This window comes from Alternaria arborescens, assembly GCF_004154835.1.
Source record: "Alternaria arborescens strain FERA 675 chromosome Unknown contig_7, whole genome shotgun sequence".
NCBI classification, from domain to species: Eukaryota; Fungi; Ascomycota; class Dothideomycetes; order Pleosporales; family Pleosporaceae; genus Alternaria; species Alternaria arborescens.
The window spans coordinates 388703-416555 of NW_021167862.1; the positions used below are offsets into that span (position 1 = coordinate 388703).

At 52.3% G+C, this 27853-nt stretch overlaps 9 protein-coding genes across 9 annotated transcripts; 5 read left to right on the top strand and 4 right to left on the bottom strand.

Annotated features, from left to right (window-relative positions):
* Positions 1–2348: 2348 nt before the first annotated feature.
* On the top strand, positions 2349–4388 carry AA0111_g3883 (hypothetical protein; the record flags this gene model as incomplete). The annotated part of the gene is made up of 2 exons (XM_028649819.1): positions 2349–3151; positions 3251–4388. 2 exons carry the CDS (start codon positions 2349–2351, stop codon positions 4386–4388), a joined length of 1941 nt encoding a protein of 646 aa, XP_028508368.1.
* A 3453-nt stretch (positions 4389–7841) lies between these two features.
* On the bottom strand, positions 7842–9371 carry AA0111_g3884 (hypothetical protein; the record flags this gene model as incomplete). Its single annotated transcript, XM_028649820.1, has 5 exons — positions 7842–7910; positions 8178–8484; positions 8580–8673; positions 8726–8765; positions 8817–9371. The coding sequence occupies 5 exons, from the start codon at positions 9369–9371 to the stop codon at positions 7842–7844; spliced, it is 1065 nt and encodes a 354-aa protein (XP_028508339.1).
* Positions 9372–10422: 1051 nt separating this feature from the next.
* AA0111_g3885 (hypothetical protein) lies at positions 10423–11576 on the bottom strand (the record flags this gene model as incomplete). Its single annotated transcript, XM_028649821.1, has 3 exons — positions 10423–10991; positions 11058–11429; positions 11483–11576. The coding sequence occupies 3 exons, from the start codon at positions 11574–11576 to the stop codon at positions 10423–10425; spliced, it is 1035 nt and encodes a 344-aa protein (XP_028508275.1).
* A 499-nt stretch (positions 11577–12075) lies between these two features.
* Positions 12076–12830, bottom strand: AA0111_g3886 (hypothetical protein; the record flags this gene model as incomplete). The annotated part of the gene is made up of 2 exons (XM_028649822.1): positions 12076–12616; positions 12754–12830. The coding sequence occupies 2 exons, from the start codon at positions 12828–12830 to the stop codon at positions 12076–12078; spliced, it is 618 nt and encodes a 205-aa protein (XP_028508338.1).
* A 2248-nt stretch (positions 12831–15078) lies between these two features.
* AA0111_g3887 (hypothetical protein) lies at positions 15079–15794 on the bottom strand (the record flags this gene model as incomplete). Its single annotated transcript, XM_028649823.1, has 4 exons — positions 15079–15135; positions 15194–15409; positions 15460–15632; positions 15683–15794. 4 exons carry the CDS (start codon positions 15792–15794, stop codon positions 15079–15081), a joined length of 558 nt encoding a protein of 185 aa, XP_028508364.1.
* An 804-nt stretch (positions 15795–16598) lies between these two features.
* Positions 16599–19547, top strand: AA0111_g3888 (hypothetical protein; the record flags this gene model as incomplete). The annotated part of the gene is made up of 4 exons (XM_028649824.1): positions 16599–16612; positions 16664–16719; positions 16980–18988; positions 19041–19547. The coding sequence occupies 4 exons, from the start codon at positions 16599–16601 to the stop codon at positions 19545–19547; spliced, it is 2586 nt and encodes an 861-aa protein (XP_028508375.1).
* Positions 19548–20532: 985 nt separating this feature from the next.
* On the top strand, positions 20533–23734 carry AA0111_g3889 (hypothetical protein; the record flags this gene model as incomplete). Its single annotated transcript, XM_028649825.1, has 7 exons — positions 20533–20737; positions 20791–21020; positions 21078–21386; positions 21439–22656; positions 22732–22842; positions 22895–23452; positions 23504–23734. 7 exons carry the CDS (start codon positions 20533–20535, stop codon positions 23732–23734), a joined length of 2862 nt encoding a protein of 953 aa, XP_028508374.1.
* Positions 23735–24351: 617 nt separating this feature from the next.
* Positions 24352–25794, top strand: AA0111_g3890 (Uncharacterized protein; the record flags this gene model as incomplete). The annotated part of the gene is made up of 3 exons (XM_028649827.1): positions 24352–24725; positions 24796–25567; positions 25627–25794. 3 exons carry the CDS (start codon positions 24352–24354, stop codon positions 25792–25794), a joined length of 1314 nt encoding a protein of 437 aa, XP_028508625.1.
* Positions 25795–26528: 734 nt separating this feature from the next.
* Positions 26529–27500, top strand: AA0111_g3891 (hypothetical protein; the record flags this gene model as incomplete). Its single annotated transcript, XM_028649828.1, has 1 exon — positions 26529–27500. One exon carries the CDS (start codon positions 26529–26531, stop codon positions 27498–27500), a length of 972 nt encoding a protein of 323 aa, XP_028508626.1.
* Between the last annotated feature and the right edge of the window lie 353 nt (positions 27501–27853).

Below are 27853 nucleotides of genomic sequence, written 5' to 3' on the forward strand. Positions count from 1 at the left end.
TGACTCATGGTTTCAAACAACAAAACACAGTGCATGGTGCCAAGACGTCAACGATCGTGGACATTTTCTACAGACAAGAATAACTATGACGGCGATTTCTAGTGGTTATGGCCCATGCGCGGATGCGGAGAGTGGGCCTTTCACCGCTACAGCCTCACCTTTTTGGCAGCCACAATTAGTCGACGTCAATTTAGGGCCCTTTATGCCATGCGCTTTAGAGATTGGGCTCCATTGGGTTTCTCATCATGTCTGTTTGATTCTCATGCATCAGCATCGGTAATAGTTTCTGGTCAATATGAAGCCTTCGTCTCAGGGTAGAGAAGTCGGAAGCATCCGAGTACAATAAGTGGAGCATTGCATTTGGTCTAGTATGCAGTCCCTGGCCCCGAGTTACGCGTGCCACAGTACGCGCCATAACACGGAGTAGAGAGGATCAACAGCGACGGTCGATCCGGAAGCAGTACTGCGCGTCGGCGGGATGGCTTAGCTTGTCAACAGGAAGAGTGACGCGTTGCCATTTCCGAAAGACGGCGCGCTCACCTGGTGTGACGCGAAGTGTAGAGTTTTGCTTAGGGATGTATGTCTTAGTAGCCGCAGTACGCGTTACACAGCGCGGGCAGGGTGCACAAACCGCCATAGCGAGGCTGTATTACGGCACAAAGCTGGTGATTGCAGTGGAGATGGACATTTGGCAGCTTGATACTTTGCCTACTATGGCTGTCATGCGAGACTTGATACAAACCGTCTGATGTTGCTCGGCGGAAATGGGAGAAAGCGGCAACAAGCAAGCATGAGAGCGATTACCAAAAAGCGACCAATGACGGACGGGGAAATTCTGGAGAGTTTCCAGGCCTTCGGTAAGATGAGATAGTGGGATCTCGAGGGTGGCACAGGACGGTAGGCTGTGGCTGCTGTGTTTGCCTCTTGATGAGCACGCCGACAGAGTCGAGCCATAGCCCAGCCAGACGGAGCGGCGGCCGCTTGGTACCTTGCACGAGGTAACTGGTCACGATAACGAGGGCGGGCACGCAAGTACAGGAACGGTAGTCAAAAAGCCAAAATAGACAGGGAAGCATGGTGCGGGCAGGGAGCGGTGAGATGACTCGCGGACGCCAGAGCGAGCCGGAACTTGGACAGATGACACCATGATGAAGACCGTCTAGGCGGCCAAGAGGGCTCACCTTGCTCAGGAAACGAAGGCGGGCTGCAAAAATGGGAAATGAGATCAGAGTCGGGTGATGAGCAAGTGCCGGGCTACGAGTGGTCGGCGGTGGTTGTGATGATGGTCGGGGTGTGTAGTGTAGTGAGCAAAGGCCGGGGCTAAGGCGGGCCGCGTCGTACTCAGCAGACAGTACTCATGATGATGATTACGCCAGAAGGTCGCGATATGCGCCGCTACCATTCCGAAACAACAATTCCCAGAGTTGCGGGAGGGCATTTTTCGACAAGCGCGCATTGCATCTTGACTCTTTCGAGCAGAGTTTTCACGGCGCGCGGCCGAGGAGGGTATAGGCGAATCGCGATGCAGTCCGGTGGAATAATGGCAGTATATGGGCCGGCCCGCGCAGACTAGCCAGTCATGCTCTACGTATCGATAGAGCAGCAGCATTGCAGAAGCGCAGCAGCAGAAGCACGGGGCGGCACGGGAGCAGCAGCCGAGCTGTCGTACCAAGCGCTCATGTCTGGTTTGACACGGAGAGTCGTGTCTGGCTTGACAGGACAGACATGGCAGATTCGCATGCCCCGTGAATCCAGAAATACACATGGGTGACAGCGGGCGGGCGACAAACGGCGGCAGAGCATCACTCTGGCAGACGGCTGCCGACCAGCCAGCGACATGCAATGCAGCGACGGCCCCAGGGCAAACACTGGGTAATCAGTGCGGAGGGTGAATGGGCCCATGGCGGGCGTGACAGGACAACCCCAGCCAGTCGCTGCTGGGAAGAGTGCTGGAATGATGCATCAATACCCGACGCTATTGGGGCGTCCTATCAGCAGGGCCTGGCACTGTTTCGTGCCCAGATGCATCCCACGGAAGCGTGACCCCGGTCGTCTCCTACAAGCCTGCTTCTTCCTGCACACCCCGCCCGAAGCCTACCACCATGCTTTAAGCCCCCTCTCCCACCTTTACCGTCCACCACCCTGACCCTCACTGAGCCGCTATTTTACATCGCTCGCTATTCAGACGCGCATCGCCTCTGCTGCCCGTCTTCTGCCCCGTTCTTCACATATCTAAAGCTGAAGTTGAGTACAATCGCTGGGGACATCCTGCGATCACCTTTACCAAAAAGAGCAACCCACACCGCCAGTCCCGCGCCTACACCGGTACTTTGATACATAGGCCCGCCATGGACCATCAATACTCCAACAACGCACATCACATGGATTTTCACAGACCAAATTCGACACTGAACTCTCTCGACAGGAAACCTTCCGCCTTTTCCTTTGACGACAACGCCACTCTCGACTCTAGCATCCTGGACACGCCCGTCCTCATGTCGCCCACCACCAGCACCCAGGGCATCTTCTCACCCGACACTTCCATCTGGGAGGACTTTTCAAATGGCCAGTTCGTCGACCGCACTGCCACCAGCTCTGTTGTCAACACCAACGGCAACAACCCTTTCTTTACCGAGCAAAGCAACAACCCCTTCGCCCGGTTACCACCCAACCAAGCTGCTACCTACGGCCAGCAGTCATGGCCCGTGACCGACAACTCTGGTTCCAGGACGCCCACAGCCCCCAAGCCGCTGAACCCCTTCGGCCCCGGTGACTTTGGAGCTGCACCCTTTGTCGAGCAGCAGCAGATGCCCTTCCACGGACTCCCCGTGCACCAGAATGTCCGACCAAGCGCCGTCTTCCCCTCTGCCCCAGAGCAACCCATGTCGCCCCACACCCACTCCGACTGGATGGCCTTCAACCAGCAGGAGATGGACGCACGACCCGGACCCAAGCGAATGAGGCCCAACACCCCTCCCCGCTCCTTTTCCCCACGTCGTGATGGTGGCATCCGGAAGAAGAACGCCCGCTTCGACATCCCGGCTGAGCGCACCCTCGTCAACATCGACAACCTCATCCAGAGCTGCACCAACGAGGAAGACCTCAAGGAGCTCAAGCAGCAAAAACGACTCCTCCGCAACAGGCAGGCCGCGTACGTACTCCCATTTGGTTCTTGGCTCCACGCTCCACGTTTGGTCCAATCTACCTTTTGGTCTCTCCTCTCCCTGTTCATCAGCTAACATCATCGTAGTCTCGACTCCCGGCAACGAAAGAAGAAGCACACCGAGGAGCTTGAAGAGGAGAAGAAGCAGTGGATGGAGAAGATCTGCCAGATGCAAGATGACTTTGCTGCCATGCGCATCGAGTACGACGCTCTTGTTGCTGAGAAGGAGAACTGGCACCGCGAGTCCATGGAGATGCACCACATGGTCAACCAGCTCCAGTTCGACAAGGAGGAGCTTGTGCGCAACCACACTCTTGAAACCGGCGAGCTTCGCAAGAAGGTCTCTGTCCTTACTGAACGCCTCGAGGCTGCTACTAGCAACGGCATGGCTGCTGCACCTAGCTCTACCTTCACCGACTTTGCCTCTGAGATGGACAACCTCAACATGGGCAACAGTGACTGGGACAACTACATCTTCGTCAACGACTTCGCTTCCGACGACCAGGCCACTCCCCAGCAGAACCAAGAACTTTCTCTTGTGTCCCGCAACAAGGACGAGGACAAGCCCGTCGCTTCTGGTCTCCTGCTTATGCTCCTACTCTGCGGTGCCTTTGTCGCAAGCAAGTCCGGTAGCGCTCAGCCTCCCATTCCTCGCATGCCTGACGAGGTCCGTGCCGCTTCCGCTACCGTTCTCGACAGCATCTTCAAGGATGCCGGTGTGTCATCTGCCATGGGCGAGCAAGGTCTCATTGCCAGCCACGTCACTGGTCTCGAGCCTACGCCTTCTGGCATGGCTTGGCCAAAGACAACCATGTCTGGCTCTGAACTCGCTGGTATCTCTGGCTCGCATCTTGACCAACTGCACTCTCATCTCACTGGACCCACCAAGGAGCAAGAGCACGAGCAGCTGTTCTCCATTACGCCCGACCAGTACAACAGCATGACCTCTCTCGACTTTACTCGCTCGCGCTACAGCATGACCAGCGATGACCTCAGCGATCCCCTGTCCCCTGGCTCTCAGCCTTCGCATCGTCGCAACCTTGCCGAGACCCTCGCCGCCATGCGTGAGCAAAGCAAGGGTGACTCTGCTGCCGAGATCTACACTCGCAGTCTGCTCTGGGACAAGATCGCCCCCGAGGTCGTTCACGAGTTCAAGCGCATCGTCGAAGAGTCTGCTGCCATGTCGCGACCCAGTACATCCGACGGCACCAAAGTCGAGTGCTAAGTAGCACACCACCACTATCGTTATCAACCACCACCTCTCCTTTGTAGTTTCCCAAGTTGCATTCGTCGGTTATCAGCATAGCGCTTCACTTCTTCGCACCCCTACACAAGGGGTGCTTGTAGGGACACAAGTTGCATCACGGTCCGGCTGGAATCCTTGTTCTTCCTGCGCGTTTCTCCTTTGAGCGCTCATGATGAGCACCGCCCTTTTCCTTTCTACCATAGCTCTGGCTGCTTGCCAGTCTTCTACAGTATGGGACGGCAACGTCGAATTTCGGGCCAACCTCACCAGGTACCCTACTTCGCTTGAGCATAACATGGCGGCTGTTTTCCTTCCATGTCGAGACCTGGTTCACGACTTGACCTATTTATCTTTTTGCTCTTGTTTCTTTTGTATTGTGGTTTTCTCCTTTGGCATCAGACTGGTTTAGCGAGCAACACATTTGCGGTTGGCATCATCTTTTGTATTTACTGCAAAGCGTAGCGAGCGTTGGATATTTCCTTTCACGTTACCACGAGATATTGAGAGAGATCGAAACGAAGGACATGGGACATGTATCCGACGATTGTATATGATGGCATGAGAGCGAGACAGATTGACAGCATTCTTGTTTCTGGTATCTGAGCGAGGAGGACGATGATGATCAAGTTTTTGGTTTTACTGCTGAAAGAGACGATTGCTTTCCCCTTCTACTTCCCCTTCCTGCTCTCCTCTTACGACTAACATAACTTTTACTACGACCTTTACGCCTTCTCACGATAACCGCTCACGCTACAACCTTTCGTAATACCCCCTTTCCGGACTTTCCCGTCCGCGATGTTTTTGAGATACCAGCTTTTCACGTTTTTCCCTTGTCGCGTCACTGAGCGCGGCCGTTTCTGCGACCCTTTGTCACAGAGCCTTGTCTGGCAAGGCTCGATTGGTTGGCATGGACCGGGAACAAAGTCACTTGTACTTAGTGTTTATCGCCGTTCTATTGGGCGAAGAGAAGTTGCGAACGAGTCAAGTAATGCTATCGAATTGCCTTCCTTCAGCGCTTACATCGCTTCCCTTGAATGATCCTGACTTTGTGTCTTCGCCACTGATTGCCATGTTCGAGACTCTTGCATCTGACAACGCCAGCCCGCGCCCACTTGTGGTGATGCATTCTCTGCATGTCCCAGCTCTCCACTTGCGGCTTTTCCGTCAGAGACCCACGGTGCGGCTGATTGTCGCGTACCTCGCATCGCGCGAAGCGTCAATGAAAGGATTACCCTTCCATAATGGAAGGCACACGCGCCATGAGCGGGTTTCACATCCTTCACATTTGATCCGCGTTGTGCATAACATATCGCTTATAGCGTATCCATAACTGCACAGCCATTCAAGTTGTTTAGTGAACACGCGAGTATATTCTGGTAACGAGCCAGCGCAAGCCACCTATTCACAGCCTTCCTTCACGCAGAACAAAAAATTACAACACGCACATCCCCCACTCCGGTCTTACAAGGTGAGGCCCGGATGGAAAGCACGCCTATCGTCCGATTTACCACAGGGTCCAGCATTTCTGCAACATGCAAATGCAAGTTATCGGCCCACAGTCCACTCAGTGGGGCGTAAGACAACATTCGTCATCAATCGCAGCAAGAAAGGTGGCTCAGCCCCACGTATGCAGGATCTGGGTGCAGGTGGATTGCAGCTATGGTGAAACATGATGGATGAGGGACTAATGCAGCAGAGAATGCGGATGATGGATGATGGATGATTCATATTCGGACCGCCTGTTATGAGAATCAGGGTACACCGTCGGAAGGGAAGAGTGATGTGAGTGGCTTAGTACCACATGGCTACTAGCCGTACAATCGTGCCCATACGATGTGCTGCTTATGGACATTAGGAGAGACGATCTGATCGAAAAAAGGGTTATCAGAGGGACGATGTCTTGACTGTCACACAAAGATGAAATACACACACCATCACTAAGCTTGATCTGACAACCTTCCCAAAAAGACGGGTTGCTGTACTACGACACAAGCCCGTTGCTGTGCCACACCACATGCTCCCCACGTTCTGAAAGCGGAAACATAGCCTATCGTGTTGAGAGAGACCATGTCCTTGTATGGATCATCGAGACCTTAGTTTCCCAGATCCAGATGACGGTCTCTCAGCTACGCCACTAAAGTCAATACTCCCTCACCCTCAGCAACACGATAGCGCGAGCCAGGCAATAATTATGGGGAAGGAAAATACGGGAAAATCCAAGAACAGCGAAACAAATGATAGGCCAGAAAAGCGGTGTGAATTATTGGAAATAACGTTATGCAAAACATACGTTCCGAAGAAAAAACAATACTTCCCCGCGCGGGAAAGGGACCACGCTTCGGTTCTTTCTTCTCACACGACCATCCTCATGACTCCCAGGGTAAAGTTTGTTATACTAAAGTCGGACCGGGACGGAAGGGGTTGTCCGAAAGCGGGTTGCGGATCGCGTCTTATCTGGGATTGTACTTGTCCTTCCAGATCCTATAGAGAGACACAAGTCAGCACGTTGCTCATCCCGCCAATCAATGAAAATATCGTCGGTATCCAGGCAGTCCAGACCAAAAGCGACGGGATGCCGAAACTACTGCGGTCTAAGATCCAGATCGTGATGGTGATGATAATGATGATGGGAGTCGTCCCGAGGCTGCCGTCATTGTCGCGATAGCCGTCATACGAAAAATTCCCGTCTCTCTTCAGTATACACCATTGTCGCGCCATCAATGCAACTCAATCTCCAGCTTTGCTCAGACCATCTGAACATGCACCATCTGACTGTGTCTCCACACACACAACAACAATGCGCAACTCTGTCGTCATTGGCTACCATCCCGCTTACTCTTTGGTCCGCAACCGAGGCCACCGACGACACGCCACGTGTATCCCCGTAGACAAGCTTGTATGTACTATTCACCCAACACAACGGGTCTGGAGGCATGCTACTACCCACTACTGGAATGGGAGAGCGAGGCTTGTGCCAAACGGGTAATGTGCTACTGGTCAAGTTTTTCTTTGCGAATGCCATCATGTGTGCGTAGCGGGGAACTGGCAGTAAGTGTGACAGGTCCTGCTGCGGGTGAGGGCGAGGGCCGTCTAGGCGTCCGCATCGACTAAGCGAGGAAGACAGTCAAAACGGTACGTCGACGGCCAATCGATTATGCTTGGCAGATGCGCGTTGAAACTGGTTGACCGATTCGGACGGCAGCGCCGTGCGTTAGATTGTTGGATCATGTCTGGTTGCTATGGTGGCTTGGTGTTGAGAATTGATTGAGGATGCAACACCGGCTGGAACGGGATGGCGCGGGTCAACGTGATGGCAGCTCGTGGTGACCACCATGTGCTCCATCCACACGGCATGAAGGTGGTCCTCGGTCCGGTATATTCTCGCTCTTTGTGTCGATAGTAGAAGGCAATGAAAGAAATACTGTATGGTACTTACCAAGTATTGCCTAATGTCTTGTTCCCTTTGGATTCCGCGAGGCGCAGGAACTGAGCTGCTTTGAACTGGCAAGGCGTAGTTAGCATACCTGCCGCATCAGCCGAACACTCTCAGTGCTGCCCAAATAGTGAGGCGGGATAACGAGGGGAAGTAGTGTCTCAGTGGATGTTACGCGTGATGGCTGAGGTCGAGGCTGTACAAGACCCCCAAGCTGACCGTTCGCGTCGCTATCGCATGAACATCTAGGCGAGTCGACATTGACCGGTGACGCAGTCGTACACAGCAGGACAACGGTGGTTGGGCGGTAGCAGAGGACGACATGGCTTGCTTACCTTATCCTTCTTCGTACCAAAACCTTCGGTATAGCACCAGGCTACCTCATTCATTGCATCTGTGTCACCCAAGTTGGCAGCCGTCTCGTAGTATTGCTTCGCAGCTGCGGGATCTTTCTTGATGCCCCAGCCGTTGCGGAAGCAGTTTGCGAGCTCATACATGGCCAGCACAAGCTCGCCCTTGGCTGCGCCGCCTTTCTTCATGCCGGCCCCAAGGGCCAACTTCTCGACCTCAGCACTGTTCGCCGCTGCCATGGATAGGTATTGGACAGCTTGTTCCTGATGAGGCACACACCCCCAGCCATGGCTATGTTCTAGTCAGTGATGCCTTGGGCAGATATCAGGGCAATATTTGGGTATGTTCTGATCATATCAAGCTGCGAGCAATGGCGCTGAACCTACCGTAACGCGAGACCATATAGAACTTGGGCTAGAGCATTGTTTGCGCCGGTTGGCTCTGCCAGTCTACCAAAAAGCGCGGTGGAAGCCTCAAGATCTAGTCATCTTGTCAGCTTCATCATGGCAGTCCTCCATGTGTGACTACTCACTTCCTTTCTCGTGCAGGCGGATAGCCTCCTGGATGTTCTCCTATGCAAAGCTTAGACCAATATTTGCCCTTCTCTCCGAAGTTATGCATACCTCGTCCGCAGGTGCACCGACAGTTCCACTGCGACTCCTAGCGCTCGTCGGTCGTCCGTGTGACATTGGACTTGTAGGCTCGTAGCTGGGTGTATTGGGCTGACTAGATCCGTGCTGCAAACCCTCGGTGACCAGCACCGTGGCCCTCGTCTCCCACTTGGCCTCTTCTTCTTCTGTTCGTGCGACACCGTCGCCTCCTACTTCTGGTAGATTTTCCGGTACGTTTATCGAGCTACTCGACCTGCTCCGCCCAAAGTGTAACCGCTCCGCCAATTTGTTGTCATGCTGCCCAGTCGCCGATCCCTGGGACGAAGCGTTGCTACGACTTCTGAACCTGCCAAACTTGCCTCTCGAAGTGGGCGACAATAGGGGAGAATCGCGCGTGGGATCGCCGGGGAAGCTAGGCGGCTCGATGGTTTCTTGCGTCGAAGTCGTGGTGCGGAAGAATTGGAACTCTGGGACATCAGGAGACAGGGTAGGGCCAGTAGGCGACATGGGAGTAGCGCCCTCGTCCCTGATCTTATCCTTCTTTTTCAGCAAGTCTTTGAGCGCCATGGTGTTGCGCAAAATGAGCTGTCGCGTCGAGTTTCGCGCTGCCAGCGACGGCAAGGGGTACGCGGCTGGAGACCTAACAATATTCAAGGGTAGCCTCACACAATAGAGAGCGAGCGTCGTGCCGTCTGTACTATTCAATTCTGAGGGTATTCTTATATCTCCGTAGACTCATCGCAAACGTGGAAGCGCTCATGGTCCTGCCGGCGCGCGCTGTCGAATTGAACGCCTCGATTCTCTGTAGGACGAGGGCCAAGCAGTAGCCGCAGCCCCTCAGCCTCCACAGCGCGCCGCATATGTCAGACGCAACGCTGCCATCAAGCGCAGCAATCAGCACTGTACAACTTTGCTCCGGTACGAGATTGATGTATGAGGTAAGACTATATCAGGACTACTTTCAGAATGCACACGACATTAAAAGCCATCCGGACCTTCTGTGAGTGCGTCAGCACTAGGGCGTGTCTGATCCCCAGGAAATAATGGTACCTGACGCTACTGATGCGCCCATGTTTGAACGTCCGTTAGTGCAGATGGACATGGCTATCAAATGTCTCTAATGTACAATCTCATGGCATGGTCACAGCAGGCAGAAGAAGCTCGTTCAATCTAGATTATTCATTCTTTTTCTTTACATGCTTTTTTCTGTTCTCTTTTCAAATACATGTCCTGTGAGGACGACTATATCCATCAGCAAACCAACAACAACCTCAGGGAACTCCGCAAAAAATCCACCGAGCGTCGTCAAGCGTCGCTTTTGGACACAAAATATACGTGTGGCATCAACGAGAGCTTGCGCCCGAATAGAAATGATGAAAAGACAAAAGAGGTAAGAAATCGTGAGAGGGGGTATCATCGAAAGAACCCTAAACGCCATGAAAAGCTCCGAACCTTCAAGAGTCAAGACGAGCCAGAAACAACCATGACAAGGACCTACCAGATCGGAAACTCGCAGGATCAAAACTTTGGAAATCTCGAATTAGGGAGGACCGTCATGGAATCTGAGCAGGGGGGCACATACATGTCCGGGCATCACCAGTCCAGCGATAGGCCGTGCTTACTCGTCTCTCTCAAAGGCAACAAAGTCTGCCTGTTGGGTAAACTGCTGAAGCGTCTGAGGGGTTGCATTCTTCGGTATCATCCACTCTGGAGCGTCCTGAGCGGTATCCATGCCCTCATCAGGAGTGTCCGAAGTACCGGGAGAGTTTGACGAAGGAGAGTGGGCTGGGGAAGATCCACGAGTGGCTTTCCTCATCCGAGTGGCGCGACGAATATGCGAAAGGCGACAGCTCTCACCGTAGTAACAGTCTCCTGTGTTAGCGAAATCGGGACATTCATGCGCATGCAGCTCGGCGCAGGTGTCTCCCTTCTCGCAGTAGCCCATGCGTCCAAAAGCTACGCAGTTCAGTGCCGTAGGGTTGACACGAATGTGAGCAAAGCGGCAGTCTTCCTTGGTGCATCGGCCTGCTTGGAAATGAAGACATGTTGGCGCGTTGTGCGACGACGCGTCATGAGGCAATGAGCAGTAGTCTCCTTTGGCACAACTATCCTTATAAAACCAAGGCTTGCAGACAGCTTGTTTGTCTGGGTCATGAACAAGGTAGCATGCTGGGCGGGAACATTGACCTGTCCATATGTTAGAAGCGCAAAAGGGTAAGGAAAGATCCCGAAATTGTCGTTTCGTCGAAATACCTGTGGATGTGAATATGGCGCAAAGTCTCCGTGACTCGGGCTGCTGGTGATCGTTTGACGAGGAGACGGTGCTATCAGCTGTTGCCTGCGGCAGATCCTCCTCTTCTTTTACCTTGAGCGACTGGATAGCATTGCCAGTACCCTTGACAGCGACGGAGCTATGCGCAAAATGAGGTGTGGTGTAGGGACGCGAGTAGGGATGGTATGGTGTATGTCCTCTACCTCTGCCCCCATGATAAGCGCCACGATAGCTGCCACGTGGATAATGAGGGGATTCATGGTGGTTGAAGGTGCCGGAGGTGTTGCGGTAACCAGAGCCAGAGTAGCCATTCGACCTGAGCTCGTTCTCTTTCTTCATGCGCGCAATGTAGCCTAACACCCAATTGTCATTATCTTCCTGAGCCAGTACTTCTTCCTATACCTACTCTTGAGCTCTGCCATGGCGCGTATCTTCTCCTCCGGTGAGGTCATCGCGGCGATTTGGTCTTGCGTGTACGGAGGTGGGTCGCGCGACACCATTTTGCACTAGTTGATCGAGAAATCTATGATTTGGAGTTGTTAGTAATGCGCAATAGTATCACTGCAGCGTCACTTGAGATTGTCGTTGGGTAGTTATCAGCGTACAGCAGACGAGGTTTTACTAAAGCAGAGCGTGGGGCAACAAAGAATCACAAGTCGCGCGGCGACATCAATTTCTTGGCAGGGTCTACGTCACGTGGCGTCCGAGAGCGCTTGCACTATCTGCGCAAGACAAGGTAGGTTTCAAGTTTAACCACCTGGATACGGGCTCTGAATCAAGCGTGGTCATTTATTTGGACATGTGACTAGAAGCGTCGAAATTGAAGGGTAAAGAATTTGATTTCTGATGGTAACTTGGTGAGATCCAGCTATAGTATGTACCATTGCTGGTAATTATTCTACAAATACAACTGACTCACATCATAATGGATGCACGTAGATATCACGGCTATACCATCTCACTTGAGTTTGTACTTCTCCATCTTCCAATCTTAATACCTCAGTCAAAGTACCGCACCGAAATCTTAATGTCTGCTCGACCGGCTTCCTTGAAAATCGTCAACACAGCCATCTCCAAATGCTCTCTGACAACTTCAATGTCACTGCCAAACCAGATCAGTGTCACCTCGCTTAGGCCAACGAGCTGACACATGTCCCCCAGTTCTTCGATAAACCAGGCATTGAGTCCGATCTCTGGGAGTTTACCGTCTCTATAGACTCCGAAGGCGTCAACATATAGTCGCACAGTAGATATGGTGTTGGTCTGAGAAGCGGTGAATGTTGTAAGCAACAACTCGATGACGTGCTCTGCGTAGCCGACGAAGACATTGAGAGCGAATGGGAAGAGCTTGGCTTCAAAGTAGATTTGACGACACGTCTCAAGTAGGTTCAACTGCGACCTAGGGTATGCCCAATGGGGCCACTCCCTATGCTCGCGGAAGGGGCGGACAGGGTGGGAGAGGAAAACGTATTCGTATATTTTATTGCGAAGCTCTGCTGGTAGACGGAGGAGGGGGCACCTTCGATGGTTCCGCTGTGAGCTATATTCTAGTTAGCGGGTAGTACATGAGAATGTACTACACCAAAATGTACCCTAGAGGTATGCGTAGTAATTCTCCTAGTAAGGTCCAGCAAAGTGATAGTGTATACGTTCAGGGCAGGCCAATTCTGTACTCACATTGCTGCGAGGCGATCCATAAGCATGATGCTATGGTCGTAGTATTGTACACGTTCTGGAACAGTTGGCGAGTACATAGCGAGTGTAGAGGCGTACTTGGATACAAGCAGTTCAGAGTGATAATAGTAAGAAGCTCAGGAAAAGGATTGCGTAATCGCTGATGAACATGTGCGAGGAAAGTGGGGCGGTAAACAAGAAGGACGGTGTGGAAGGTGCTAGCCACGGTAAGTGGAGAGATCAGTGACGTTTCCTGCGGAAAGACTACACAGAATCAAAAGTGCATAATAATTGTTTAATGTTTTCGTGTACTGCAATCAAATGTATCGACCGCACGCTCCCGGAATGAAGCCCCCAAATACGCTGTTCACTGGGCATGATGAGTCTCACCAGAAGCCGTGGACATGTCTGTCTGGTAACATATATCTTCCGCAGATATGAGAATAGAGCCCCTTCTTCTTGGAGGGTTTCACGTGTATGTAGTTGTACTAGCAGTATCCATGATCATGGTGGAAGTGATTGTCTATGTACTTTGACACGTACAGTCCTGTTGGATGCTGGCCGGAAAAGGGAAACCCATAATGATAGGGCAAGAAGCTTTCGCATTCGATTTCTGTGAGAGAGTAGAAGAGCGTCATTCCATTTTGCAGGTAATTTATGTCTTCACGATACGAACTAACCGCCTCTTTGCTGGCTTTGTAGCTGCACCAAAGTAACGACATGTAGTTCGCGGTAAAATACAACTGCTGTTCAATAGCAAATGAATCTTGATTTCTTCTCCGTGAATTATATGCTCAAATCTAATCGGCTGCCCCTGGAAGAATTTGAGATGAAGAGGAGTAGTTTGGTTTCGGCGTGAATTTGACGAAAAGTGAGGAGTAGTTATAGATACTGTCTCGGGTAATGTACGCGGCCTGGATGGCGCATATGACCAGTTCTAGAGTCTGTAGCGGGGGTCCATATTTGGCGAATGGATTCCAAGGTCCTCTTCCGCAGACGTGTACTCGTAGACGGCCTTGCGAAGTTCCGCAGGTAGGTGTAAAATACTGCATTATGTCTAGTTCTGAAGAGTACTATTGAGCTTAGCTGAAGCTCATGCTGGTGAAAATGTAACCCAATATCCAGCGAGCGCCGCGAGACTATCAGTGTCATTGCCGTCATGCCCTGTTTGCTTGTATACTGGCTGTCCTGAAACTTCAGATCCGCCGCCTCGTCTGTCAAGGCTCCAGCCACCAGTTCAAGACTCGTTGTAGCACTAGCAGCCTACTATGATTACTTTGATATCAGGAGTTCGCTTCACGCACTCGAGCTCCTTCTTCGCCATTTCTAATACCACCTTCTTCGTTGTAAGCCAGTCCTGCACCCCACTATGACAACCAGTCCACTCAATAGTAAGCTGGCGAAGTCCACGAAGTCGCCCTAAGGCTTGTAGGGTGGAGGTCAAATCACTGCCAAGCTTAGTAATTACACATTCGTTCTTCAAGCTATGCTTGTATTGTACATCCAGTTTCCCGAGATAAATGCGTATATTCGTGATAGCGCTCACCTGAGCATCGGTAAGGCGATAATAGACAGCGAGATGAATGTCCCAATGGTCTCCATCGAACTCGTTGAGAGAAAATGGCAAGAGCATAGTTTCCAAATGTATCTGACGACAGGTCGCGAGTAGTGTAAGACGACGTCTAGGAAGGTGGAAGTACGCAGGGCAATTGAGTTTCCGCTTCTTGGAACGACATCTATGCAATCTCTTGCAGTTCTTCGTATCACAGACCCGGATCTGCAATCCACCAAGAACGTATCCGTATATCCGCTTTCGAACAGAAGCAGGCAGTTGGAAGAAAGGCGAGGCCTCTATGTTACTGGAACTGAGTGAGTGTGATCTGGAAAGCAGTGCGTTCAATGGAAATTACCTACATGGTATCGTTCGAAATTGTTTTGCATATGTGTACGGCGCGCTTCTCCGTACCAGTAGTTGTGGTTGACAACCGTTGCGCCAGCCTCAAGAGACGTTCCATTATTTTAGGGGAGAGGGAGATGATACGAAAGCAACGACAAGAGATCGTTTCAATGAATGGACAAGATGAACGATGAGAGTGATCATGAGAGAACAGAGGAGACGCTGGAGGGTCCGTGCCAGATACCATGAAGATAAACATGCTCCGTTAGCGTTGTGATGAAACAATGCAGCCTCGGCAAATTATAATATACATTTTATAGCGACACGGCGGTATATCCGTGTGCTCATCTCCCATAAAGAGTTATCCGTCTTACCAGTCAAGTAGATTTGGGATGCACACATTTTGGTATTCACTCGCTGCAGCATTCTCTCTACTCTTTCTTAGTGATGGCCCTGAAGTCCCAGTTGTTGAGGTAGCCTGACCCGGCCTATCCACAAATGTCAGCTTCCGACGGCTCAAATATGTCACAAGGGGATAACACTCACGCAAAGATACGTCGCGAAGCTAACCCAGCCCAGATATGGAGCGAGCAGCCACCCGCAAGTAGGATCAACCTGTCCCCAAACGCTGATAAGGTAGGCGAGAGTTCCACCTAGAGCGAGAACGTCGACTGTAGCGGGTATAGGTTTACCAAGGCCAAAGTAGAGAGGAGTCCACATGAGGTTCAAGGCAAGCTGGATAGTGTAGAGAGTCGCTCCGTGCTGGATTGTCTTAGCTTGAGCAGTACCAGGAAGACAAGGAATCATCATACCTTAGCCAAGGCGACAGTGTTAGGGTTAGCAGAATTGGCACCAATGGTGTATGCGCGGTAGGCTGTGTAGCCCATGGTGGCATAGAGGGCTGTCCATACTGGTCCGAAGACGTAACCGGGTGGGTGTAGTGGAGGCTGCTTCAGCGTTCGGTATGCTGTCTGAGACACGCTCGCTGCATCGATGTTATGTTTCCATACAGACACAAGAACACGTATGACCTACGACTGATGGCAAATCCTGTGGCTGTTCCACACAGAACTGGCAGTAGGATAGCTACTGCCGGGTTCTCAAAGGCGAAGTTGGGGAGGGTTAGGGAGGGGATGTAGCTCGTCATGGTGGCGATGGGTAACGATGCTTGTACGCAGCTGCTAGGTAAAAGTTGCCTGCGACAGGTACTTAGGTAGTGTATGGAATATGTCTTGTACCTGTACTCCGCATCCCGTTTTTCGGCACACCAATCAGGCGTGGGACCTGGACAGTTCACGAGCGCACGCGTCGACCCACTTTCCGAGCAGCCGGCACTAGCCCCGTCTCAGCCGTGCCAGCCCTCCGCGATCAACCTCACCCTTCTTTCTGCCATCTCCATCTCCACAGGCATCTTTCCGCCCGGGAGTCACTTTAGCACATCGTGAGTGCACCTTCTCGTCCTTTTGCTGCCCATTGTTCGTAATACCCCTTCTTCCTCTTGTACAGCTATCTCCATAGCTCCGACAGCTTTGTCCCCGTGGCCCTGCGCCCAGCCTCCCTCCAGCTGCCTCTCTGACCTTCTCTTCTTGCGCCGCCGCTTGGGTGCGATCAATCGCGTCGAGCGTGTCGGCTCCTTGTCACTTCTTACCTACTTCTTCCTCCTCGTTACTAATCACGTTCCTTCTCCGTCATCTTGTCTCTTACTTGTCCTCTCTCTGACCGAGCCATCATGGCAAACAGCTACCCGCTCCGATTGCCTCTTGAGCATCCACCACCACCCAGCGCATACTCCAGGCGAGATTGCGCGTCAGAACGAGCCAATACCACGCGTATAGTGCTGAGGCTCGCCTCATCACACTCCTTCCGAAACACCTGAACACGACTGCCCGTCTGGATCTCGCGACACACACTTGTGACTTCAAAATCCTTTCCGGGCTTTTAACCCGTGGCGATGGACTCATATACGTATGTCTATGCAGAAGGAGATGCGCAAAGTGCGACGCTGACGGATTACAGTGCTACGCGTGAGGACTCTAGGCCGCCTGCTGATTCGTACAGACGCCGTTCACCAGGTAAGCTAGGTCTCTTCTTTGAACTGAGGACGATTTTCCTCTTCACCGTCACGCGAAATAACGCCGCGTGTTTGCTCTCGGCCGGTTCTGCCAAGCACTGCTAGCGCGGAGTGACTGCGCGTGCTTTAGCAACGAGGAAAGCACTCTTCCGGCCGATCTGCAGACACAGTTGAATGCTACGCCTGTTGGACCGCAGCCTCAAACATCGACTTGGATCGAGATTGTGGTATGATTGAACTAAGCTGACATGCGTGATAAAGGCTCTGGAGACCGTAGGGCAGGCAGGCGACGATCGCGCTCACCCCAGAACATCGACCGATACCAGCCTGATCGCGCGCGCGATTACGATGGACCGCGACGGGACGGCAACCGACGACGCTCTTCACCTCCACCTGTGCAAGCAGGCATCGATCGATACGTGCCTGGCCAGGACAACTTTGCGCCGACCTTCACCACCAACCCTGTTCCAAACCCCATGCACCTCGAATATCAGGTCGGATTCAACTACTTTGCAGAATGGTGGCGTGTCGAGCAGCTCATGAAGGAGGAGAAGGAGCGCGCGAAGAACGGCGGACGCAAGCCTGGTCTCAAAGGGGAACGTGAAGCCCGAGAGGAGCGTGGCAAAGAGCGCGAGCAGATTCAAGCCGCATACGACGAGTACAAGGAGAAGCTGCAGGTACAGATGGCGAAGACGTTTGTGGACAAGCATAAGAATGAAGAGTGGTTCAAGGAACGTTACGACCCAGACTATGATCTGGCTTTCAAAGAGAAGCTTCGTCAATATCGCCATGGCATCTACGAGGAGTGGGAGCGACAGATAGACGAGGGCTACTTTGATGAATTCACGTTGGAAGGCATCTACAAGAATGAGTCGAACGGTGCCGGCGGAATCGTTGAGAAAGAGGAGGGCGAAGCAACGGCTGCCAACGAGGTCTTGGGCGTAGGTGATTTGTTGCCTTGCAAAGGCGGCGAGATCCGCGATGAGACCGCGTTCCAGCCTACGCTACTCATCAAAACAATCGCGCCTACCGTCAATCGCGAGAAGGTCGAAGAGTTCTGTAAGGAACACCTGGGAGAAGGCCCTGGCGGCTTCAAGTGGCTGAGCATGAGTGACCCCAATCCACTTAAAAAATGCCACCGCATTGGTTGGGTCATTCTCAACCCAAGCGATGAGCAGCCAATGGTCATTGACGACCGTGGTGACGGACGTGACGAGGAGGCTGAAGACGGTACTGTCGAGGACAAATCTGAAGATACGCAGGGTCCCCATACAACCGCTCACAAGGCTCTCGAAGCTCTCAACGGGAAAACAGTCATTGATGATCAACGGGGCAACTTCACCTGCCACGTTGGTATCCATGAGCCGCCTGCTGCGCCGCGCAAAAAGGCATTGTGGGACCTCTTCTCTGCGCCTGAGAGGATTGAGCGTGATCTCGAGCTTGCCGAACGACTTGTTAGGAAGCTCGACTCTGATCTCAAGGCGCAGCACGAGGAAGACTTTGCTAACGTCGATGGTGTCAGCAAGATTGAACAGCGGGTTGAAGCTCTGCGGTCGAAAGGCTGGCTGCAGCCCCCAGCCAATGCCCCGGTTCCTGCCCAGAAAGCGCGCGATCCCGAGGACTTGGAAGAGGGTGAGGATGAGACCATGGAAGACGACGAGGGCGCCTTCGACGATGAAGTGGATGACGAAGAGTTGCTGGCCAAGAAGAAGAAGCTTGATCTTCTCATCGAGTACCTGCGACGAGTCTACAACTTCTGTTTCTTCTGTGTTTTTGAGAGTGATTCAGTTCACGAGTTGATTCGCAAGTGCGCTGGAGGTCATCTTCGTCGACCACGCGCCAGCCTTACAACTGCTGCCAAGGCGACTGCGAGAGCCACAGCTACCGGAGATCTATTTCCGTACAGGAAGCAAGAGTCTTCTGGTGATGCTGAGAATGGTGAGGGTGGTAGCCCAGTGCAAGAGCGGAAGCCTATGCGGCTGAGCACGAAGAACCAACAACAACTCCAGCGCGCTTTCAACTGGGTTAAAACCTATGAAGAGAAGCTGTTGCAGCTGCTTGAGCCAGAGAATGTTGACATCCGCAAGCTCGGTGGCAAACCTCTGGAGGAGGCCATCGAGGACGAACTCTCCCGCTATGTCAAACAAGAGGACGAATCCAAGTGGCGCTGTAAGGTCCCGGAGTGCACAAAGCTGTTCAAGGGCCAGCATTTCTGGCAAAAGCACGTTGAGAAGCGTCATCCTGAGTGGCTCGAAAAATTGCGTAAGGATGTGAGTATTGACGTGAAACATTAGGAAAATCTTCCTTACTAACCTGATACAGCTACGACTGGTTAACAGCTATGTTGTCGACCCTGCTCATATTGCTCCATCGCGTAGTGATGCCAATAGTAATGGTCACTTCCCAATGGGCAACCATGTCCAGGCTACTGGAACGCCGCGGGGGTTCAACCTGGCCAACATGAACATGGCAATGGCAAACAATGGCATGCAGAATGGGGTGCACCTAGGCGCCATGTTTAATCCTGCTATGGGCGGCACCTGGGACCCCAATGCTGCCCACGACGACCGCGCCGGCCCCATGCGACGGGGCGGCCACCGCTTCAACAGCCGTACTGGACCCTACGATCGCCAACCTCGTGATGGTCGTCCTCGTACTGCTGTCAACGGTGGCCGGCTGACACCCCCGCCCCGTGGTAGCCGTCAGGGTCCTCAGCGATACGGTGAGGGCGGACCTGGCCCTGTACAATCTGTGCAAGGTCGGTCTATCAAGAGCTACGAGGATTTGGACGCGGTTGGTGGGGGTGGCAGTGGAGAGCTCAACTACTGAGTCTCAAACTTGCAAAGCATGGGTGGCTGTATTGTAAGATGTTCAGTGGATTGGCGTTAGGGTGGATAACTTGATTTCTCTTGTTGCCGAAATGCCACAGAATACCTCGGCAGCAGTTTGGGAATGGAGTAGGTCGGCGTCCCAGGATAACTCTTGCCATTGATTGGCATGAAGAGACATTTACCCATGGACCTGTATCTTGTACAACTAGGCAGATATAGAACTTAACCAAATTGCAGTTCAAAACCACAGGGTCGAGCATGTTCTTCCAATGTGAGATTGTGACTAGTCAGCAAATCGGCCATCTTGGCCCGTGGCCAGAACGTGTTCGACATCAGGTTTCCTTGCTAGGCATTAGTGACAGTGCGCCAAGTGGACGTCTGTAAGCGATGCATGATGCTGCGATGCGATGTTTGTGAGTTGAAGCGAGCCGAAGCGGTCCGATTCAAATTATATCCGAATCTTACGCGCCGTCCCGAGGAGGGGTGATCTGTCTGTCCAACTTGGTCGTCTCGTATACGTTCACAGCATACGGCGCGCGTATTAAGGAAACGAGATGGGAGACAAAGCGCGAACACGGCCAAGAGATGCGATGCCGTTCCTTCCTGCGTTCGGCCTCGTGGGCCTCTGCGTCATGGGCTAAGGCATCGGGTTGCGTCACTCAGCCACAATCCTTTACGCGCCCGACTCTGCTTCAGTGCCGACAAGCATTGAGGTGATCCACTCTGAGCAGAGGAACGGGCGGTGCAGCCCCATCGTATCTCTTGTCCTTGCTGTCGTGCCCGCATCTCCGCAGGGCACCAGCCTCAGGCGCAGCCACAGGCAGTACGAGGTGCTATTCCGGCGTCATACAACACGCGTCGACGCTCATCTGCAGGGACCCTAAAGGCTGCTTTTCGCTTTTCCTTCTAATTCTACACCCTATCTTCCTTCTTTCGGCTCGCGGCTCCCTAGCCCGTGTTCTTACGTTGCTATTAATTCAAGTATGCCCGCCAACCTCGACGCCCCGCCCGCAATTCAGCTCAACGGTGCTACCGAGCCCACCACGATGAATCCCCAGCCCTCAGTACAGAACTTTGGCGAGCCGGCGCGGCCTGCGGTGCCCACGCGCAATGACACGACCTTTTCCAAGTTCTCTACCATGTCCGTGCCGCCGGAAGGGTCTATATTAACGGGCAAACAAGAGCACTGTAAGCAATACATCATCATCCCTGGGCCCTTGGCCATACTGACAGATGCGCAGATCTCAAGCGCGAACTCATCTCCCAGCAAACCAAGTACGAAATCGCCGAACTCTCCTCTCCTACAGCGCTGCGACGTTTCGGCGCGCCCTTTCGCTCAGATGCCGGCGAAGTTGCGCCAGAAGACTCAGAACTGCCCCTCCTCCGCTACATATTCGTAAACCATGTTCGCAACTTCCCCTTCCTGGACAAGGCCAAGGAGAAGGAGTTTTGGCAGGACAAACTCCAAGTTGTACGTCGTATGAGGTCATACTAGGTAGAGATGCAACTGACAAGGGTGCTGTTCTAGTTTCTGGAGTCCTTTGCGAGCAAAGACATCTCATCCTCGGAAGATCGGCTGGAAGAGACCAAAAGAAGAAAGTTGGCGCTCAAAGCCGAGAAATTGGTCGAGCTAATGATGGTATCTGGTATCCCTACCGCGTCAGGTTACGAAGAAAGAATACGCTTCGCCGAAATGGAAATCGTAGATAGACAAGCGGACGAGAAGGGACTTACCATGAACACGCCGAGCGGCCACTCTATCAACGGTTGGGACGTCAATGTCTCAGGTGTCAGGACAACCTCCGTGAAGAGACATCTCCGGTACCACACACATGCGGCAAGTAGAGATGCAAGTTGAAAACGGACAGAGTCTAATGTTGCATTTGCAGGAGTACCTCATACGAGTAAAGCACGATGGAGACAAAGATTTCTATATTGGCCGTCGATACGCAGACTTCGTCCAATTGCACAAGCGCATACGTCTCGAACTTCCCGGCAAAGTACTCGCCCCGTTACCTCGAAAGAACGCAAAAGATGGGCTTCTACAGTCAAGTGTTGATGACGATGATGTAAGCTCTATCTCGTCGGGATCTACCCAAGGGCCACCTCCTCCTGAACCTGAGAATAGTGGCGGTGGTGGTCTGCGCAGCTATATCTTTGGTAGTGGACACAAGAAAAACGCCTCACAAACATCGCTAGGAAGACGCTCGCCAAGGGCTTCGACGGACTACTCGGCGTACAAGGCCCCTCGGAAACTATACAGGGAAGAGCAACGTGTTTCTCTTCGTGCCTTCCTCCGATCGTTTCTACACAATGAGCGCATTGCCCAGTCGAGTGCCATGGCCGAATTTCTGACACGCGATCCCATAGAGGTCAACGAGGAGGAGATGGAAGACATTCAAAGGCGAGAAGAGATGGACAAAAAGCGCATAGAAGAGCAAAGGCAGTTCTACGAAGTTGCGCGCAAGCGAGCAGCGGAGCTTGATATCCACATGGAGAAGTTCAGGAGAGAGATTGTAGAAGCCAATGGACTCTCCCACCTGTTCCAGGAGATCAGGGTCAAGAACACGATCGCAGAGCTCAAGCCAGAGTACCAAAAGTTCGCAGAGTGGTTACGGATAGAAGTGGCTGCTACCATCTACCATTTGTTCCTAGCGGAAGACAACTCCCCCGAGCTATTTGCTCAAGCGAAGCGCATACACTCTCTCGTTCCATATGGTGTCCTCAAGAACGTCATTAGGATAGCCAACCCTGCCGCAGTCATGAGTGGAGTCCTGGATCTGTTCCTTGCCCAACCGTTCGGTGCTCGATCATTACTTCAACGTATATTTGGTATGGCCATCAATGATGGTGTCAACTCTGTGCAGAAGACGATTGATACACTCGGTTCTACCAGGATCAAGGATGACGTGCTTTGCGACAAGATCAAAGCATACGTACAAGCAGACGAGGGCGTTAAGGAAGCGATACGACAGGAAGCTGCGCGCGATAACGTCGATGTGGTGGTGACTATACTACGTTCCGAGTTTTTCCAACCAGAGTTATCTTCGCAACAGGTGGAGAAGGTTTTCAATGCCTACGTTGCATGGAACAACGCGGTCGAAAATGTGAGATCGCGCCGCCTCAGTAGAACAGCTAGCAGCCGCAGCAATGTCAGTACAGCAACTAACGCGACCGGCCAGGTCGAAAAGGAGATGCGATCAGGCGCTGAGCTCTTCGCGCACCTGAAACAGTACTTGAAGCTCTGCCTAAGACAAAGAGACAAGTTGATGATGTTACAAATCATCGAAGAGGTAAGCTGGAAAGGAGAGCGATATCTGGAACGAATGACTGACGTTTCTCTAGCCCACGACTCTCCAACTCTTCCGAGATCTATTCACCATTTTCTACGAGCCGCTTGTCCGTGTCTACAAGTCCGCGAACGTATACAACAGTATTACTGATTTTGCCATGTTCGCCGATGACACCATTAAGACAATTGAAGCTTGCCAACGGCAAGAAGTTTCTGCAGACCCCAATCAAACCGTGCAAGCTTTTATTGATCTGTGCGCTCGTCACGAGGGTAACTTCTACAAGTTCGTTCACGAGGTCCACAAACATGACAATGGTCTTTTTGACCAGCTCATGGGCTGGTTAGAGGGTATATTGGATTTCCTACGTCATGGGCCTGGAAGTGGCGGTAAGCTCGACATGAATGCACTCTTCCAGGGTGGTATGGATTCAAACTTGATCGACAAGAACAAGGCGATTCGCGAGATCAACAGTCTCATCAAGTGGCAAATGGCGCGGAAGAAGTGGCATTCAGACAAGACCAGACAGAAGATGGCGAGTGGTGGTGACGATCCTGACCCGCTTATGGGCGGTATTGCTGGCTTCAAGTCGAGTGACTTTGGACTCAATGCGGTACGTTTCTTACTCTGACAACATCGTATTCATGTACTGATGTGGATACAGATGGATCTCCAAGACCTTGAACTCGATGATGATGGTAGCGACTCGACCGACTCAGAAGACATGGACGACACAGATGTAGCAGATCCAATCGAAGCCGAGCGCAAGAGCCGAGCGCGCGCTGCTGAGAAGCTTAGGAGAAAGGCTGGCGAACCCAAAAAGCCGGCGATCGTGGAGCTGTACAAGCTCAGCGAGGGTTTCAACAGCATGCTCAGGAACGTTCTCGCTTCATAGGTTATTTATATGCTTCTGTGGTTGCAGAGCGCCGATCAGATCGCCCTCGAACAGCGTTATGATAGAGCACTCTGGTCACCGCTTCCAAGACCTAATGAAATCATTTCGAGCCACTGTGCAGTTATGTTGAAAACATTCTCCCATATGTGCTAATCAGGTCCTGGTGTTGGCGGCACAATGCACCCACGTGCTCGGAATGCGCACCTACCAGAAGCACGCTAGCGCGGCGCAGCGCTCGGAGCTAGTGTTCGGTCGCAAGATGCTGTTAGCTGTCCTTTTAGTTTCAGCCGGAGCGTTGCCGCGTCCACGCGTTGAACTTGCTCACCATTTCCCTTCTTCGTACAATGATAGTGCGGCTTTGGCACGAATTGTGCTAACATTCATTCATTCACTCTCTTCGTTGCCCAGAAGCAACGCCAATTGCGTTTGCAGTACGCGTGAACTTGGTTCCACGTTCCAGGCACGAGCTCCTACCATATCCCGAACGACTTTCGGTTGCAACCCCCGCCGTCTTACCTTGAGACTCCCTTTCTATCGCAGAGCACGCTGGTAGAACGTACAATTCGTCGTAGCAATACCCCACAATCTCAACTACTTTACAGCGGTAGCCCGTCAACATGCCCGCGAAATCGCGATTCACGAGGCTCGATGCCTTTACCAAGACGGTCGAAGATGCGCGCGTGCGCACAACATCCGGTGGGGTTGTTACCATAGTCAGCTTGTTGGTTGTCTTTTGGTTAACGTGGGGCGAGTGGGCCGATTACAGAAGAGTAGCGGTACGGCCAGAATTGGTGGTCGATAAGGGCAGAGGCGAACGCATGGAGATCGCCCTGAACGTAACGTTTCCAAGAGTGCCATGCGAACTACTCACTCTCGATGTCATGGATGTATCTGGCGAGTTGCAAATGGGCGTCACGCACGGTATCAACAAGGTTCGACTAAGTCCTGAGAAGGAGGGTAGCAAAGTTATCGACATCAAGGCTTTGGATCTGTAAGTCTATAGAGTGCTTTGGATAGAGGAGCATGTCCAAGAAGCAACAGAGTGCTGATAGTGACTCCAGGCACGCTGACGAAGCGTCACATCTGGCCCCCGACTACTGCGGCGAATGTTACGGCGCCCCTTCCCCCACCAACGCAATCAAACCTGGCTGTTGCAACACCTGCGACGAAGTCCGCGATGCTTATGCCTCGATCTCATGGTCCTTTGGCCGTGGAGAGGGAGTCGAACAATGCGAGAGAGAGCACTACGCCGAACATCTCGATCAACAACGCCAGGAAGGATGTCGTCTTGAGGGCAGTATCCGTGTCAACAAGGTCGTCGGAAACTTCCACATTGCTCCTGGAAAGTCCTTCTCCAACGGCAACCTGCACGTCCACGATCTCGAGAACTACTTCAAGGATGAGTACGCGCACACCTTTACCCATCGGGTCCACCAGCTTCGCTTTGGCCCTCAGCTCAGCGATGTGGTCGTCCAAGACATGCAGAGGAAACACCAAGGCTCAGCCGCCGGTGGATGGTCGAACCACCACATCAATCCTCTCGATGACACCGAGCAGCACACCGACGAGAAGGCATACAACTACATGTACTTCATCAAGGTCGTGTCGACCGCTTACCTGCCTCTCGGCTGGGAGAAGGAGATTAGTCGTCCCGGTAAACAAGATGAGCTGCTCGGCGCCACGATTGATGCTACATATAAGGGCAGTATTGAGACGCACCAGTACTCTGTTACCAGTCATCATAGGAGTCTCCAGGGTGGTACTGATGAGAAGGAGGGTCACAAGGAGAGAATCCACGCCAGGGGAGGTATTCCCGGCGTTTTCTTCTCTTACGTGAGTTTTGCGGTTCCCTTCCCTTGACCCCTGAATCTGATCACTAATATTTGCCGCAGGACATTTCACCCATGAAGGTAATAAACCGCGAAGTCCGCGAGAAGACTTTCTCTGGCTTCCTCGTCGGTCTCTGCGCCGTAATTGGTGGTACTCTCACCGTCGCTGCAGCCGTGGACCGGGCACTGTATGAGGGTGTGAACAGGATTAAGAAAATCCATTCACAGTAGATGGCTATTTTCCCCTCAAGGTCTTTCTATGGACCCTCTCATTGTTGCATTTACGCGCGTTCGTGTTCGGAGTTTTGGGCGTCGCAGGCTATCTCTGGAAAGACTTGACTCATCTTTACATGTCTGGTAGAGTGACGTGGGCGGCGTGGGTATGGAGAGTTGTAGAAGGATGGAAATTCTCCCCGAACAAACCTTGTATTATCTAGGTCGAATATCTGACAAGAAACGCCTATTTACGCGAACATCGCCTTCGGTCATACTATGAACCAGTCGTCTTGCCTTCTATCATATTACTTCTGCTATCACCTTCTGGTTAACGGTACCTAAATGCCTTTGTTTTAAGAACTATGGAGTGTGGTATGTAGCGAGTCCAGTGCTGATCAGAGTGAGTTTCTTCAGGCTGTCATCACAGTGGCTGCCTAGTTGCCTTGCTGCCTAGCTACGCTACAAAGGGCGAAAGTGTGAGACCGCTGTTGTGTGGTTCCAGAGTCAAGCAACCAATGATCAGACAGAGGTTATCTGCGCAAAATAATAGGTGTAGGTAAAGACACGACAACAGTAAACCGCAGTCACGATCCACGGAACCTTCGACGTCAGACCAATGACGATTGCCAGAGGGCAAGAAAACGTGGCTTGGCGGCGCACGGACCCTCGATCTTTATAGACGGTGTCAGCTTCTCGGCCTTGCTCACTTACACTTCTACCACAGCACAACCAACGTACTCCGATTAAGAATGAACGATCAACCAAGAGGCGGACGGGGGCGGGGCCGGGGTCGAGGACGCGGGAACTGGAGCGTTTCTTTCACACCACAAAACCACGATGACGATCAGATGATGCTTGATGGTGACTCCTCACGTGGACGAGGCAGAGGAAGGGGACGAGGAAGAGGAGGATTCAGGGGCGGTCCAAACAATTTCCAGCATGAAAACCGTTCACGAGAACCGCTAGTCGACAAAGACATGCTTGCAAAGCTGAAATCGAATCCATCCTACGCGCTTATGGAAGGTTTCCTCGGACGACGTTACGATGCAGCCAACAAATTACTAAACCTCTCGACTATTGCTGGAGATCAAGAGATCCTCCAATCTGGCATGTTTGCCTCAGAAGGTGCACAGAAGAAGTTCTTCCCTGCCCTCATGATCGTTTGCGATGCCATTCTTGAGACGCTAGAAGCAAAAGAGCAAGCAATCCACAGCGTCACACTCGCCGGCAATAACCTCCAAAATACACACGCTGTTTACCAACTCTGCAATCATTTCCGCCACATCCAGAACCTTGATCTCAGCAACAACGCTTTTGCGACGCTGGACGCGCTAAAGCCTTGGAAAGGCCGCTTCAGGAACGTCGAACACCTCATTGTCGATCCGTTCCCAACACCCAACTGGGAGGATGAGATCATCTCTTGGTTTCCTAAACTCAAAATTTTGAATGGCAATCAGGTTCGTCCTGACGCAGCAGTGGCAAACAACAATGCAGCAAACGCACAGCAAATACCATCATCCACCACACCAACACCTATACCAACGACTATCGACCCGGAGCAGCAAAGGAAAGAAGAGATGATCCTCTATGTTCAGCGCGAAACCAACCTCAAGCGCGACTACGCCATTCAATGTCTGGAGGCTGGCCAGTGGAACATCGAGCAAGCAGGTGCTCTCTTCGCACAAAGTCGAGAGTCTTTGCCAGCTGAAGCGTACAACTAGACGTTTGCGGCATCAGACACCTAGCAACGGGAATCCCGGGAGCAGGGACATGGACGTATGCATGGCAGAGAGCGGGTTTTTCAAATATGCGCAGACACTCTCTGGCTAGCACCCAGAAATTACTACAAGGAGCGGGACTTTTCTTTCACTGTACGGAGCGAGGCAAAGAAAATGATTCAGGGCGGGGCATAGCACGGCGTTGATTCTTTTGTATATGGAGCATGATGCGGTACATATACCCACGTAGCAGAAGCACGAGTATCGTCTATATAGAATGACAATGTCAAAAACCATCTTCTACTAAGCTCTCTCACATTTATGACGGTAATGAGCTTGAACGCGAATGCTAACCA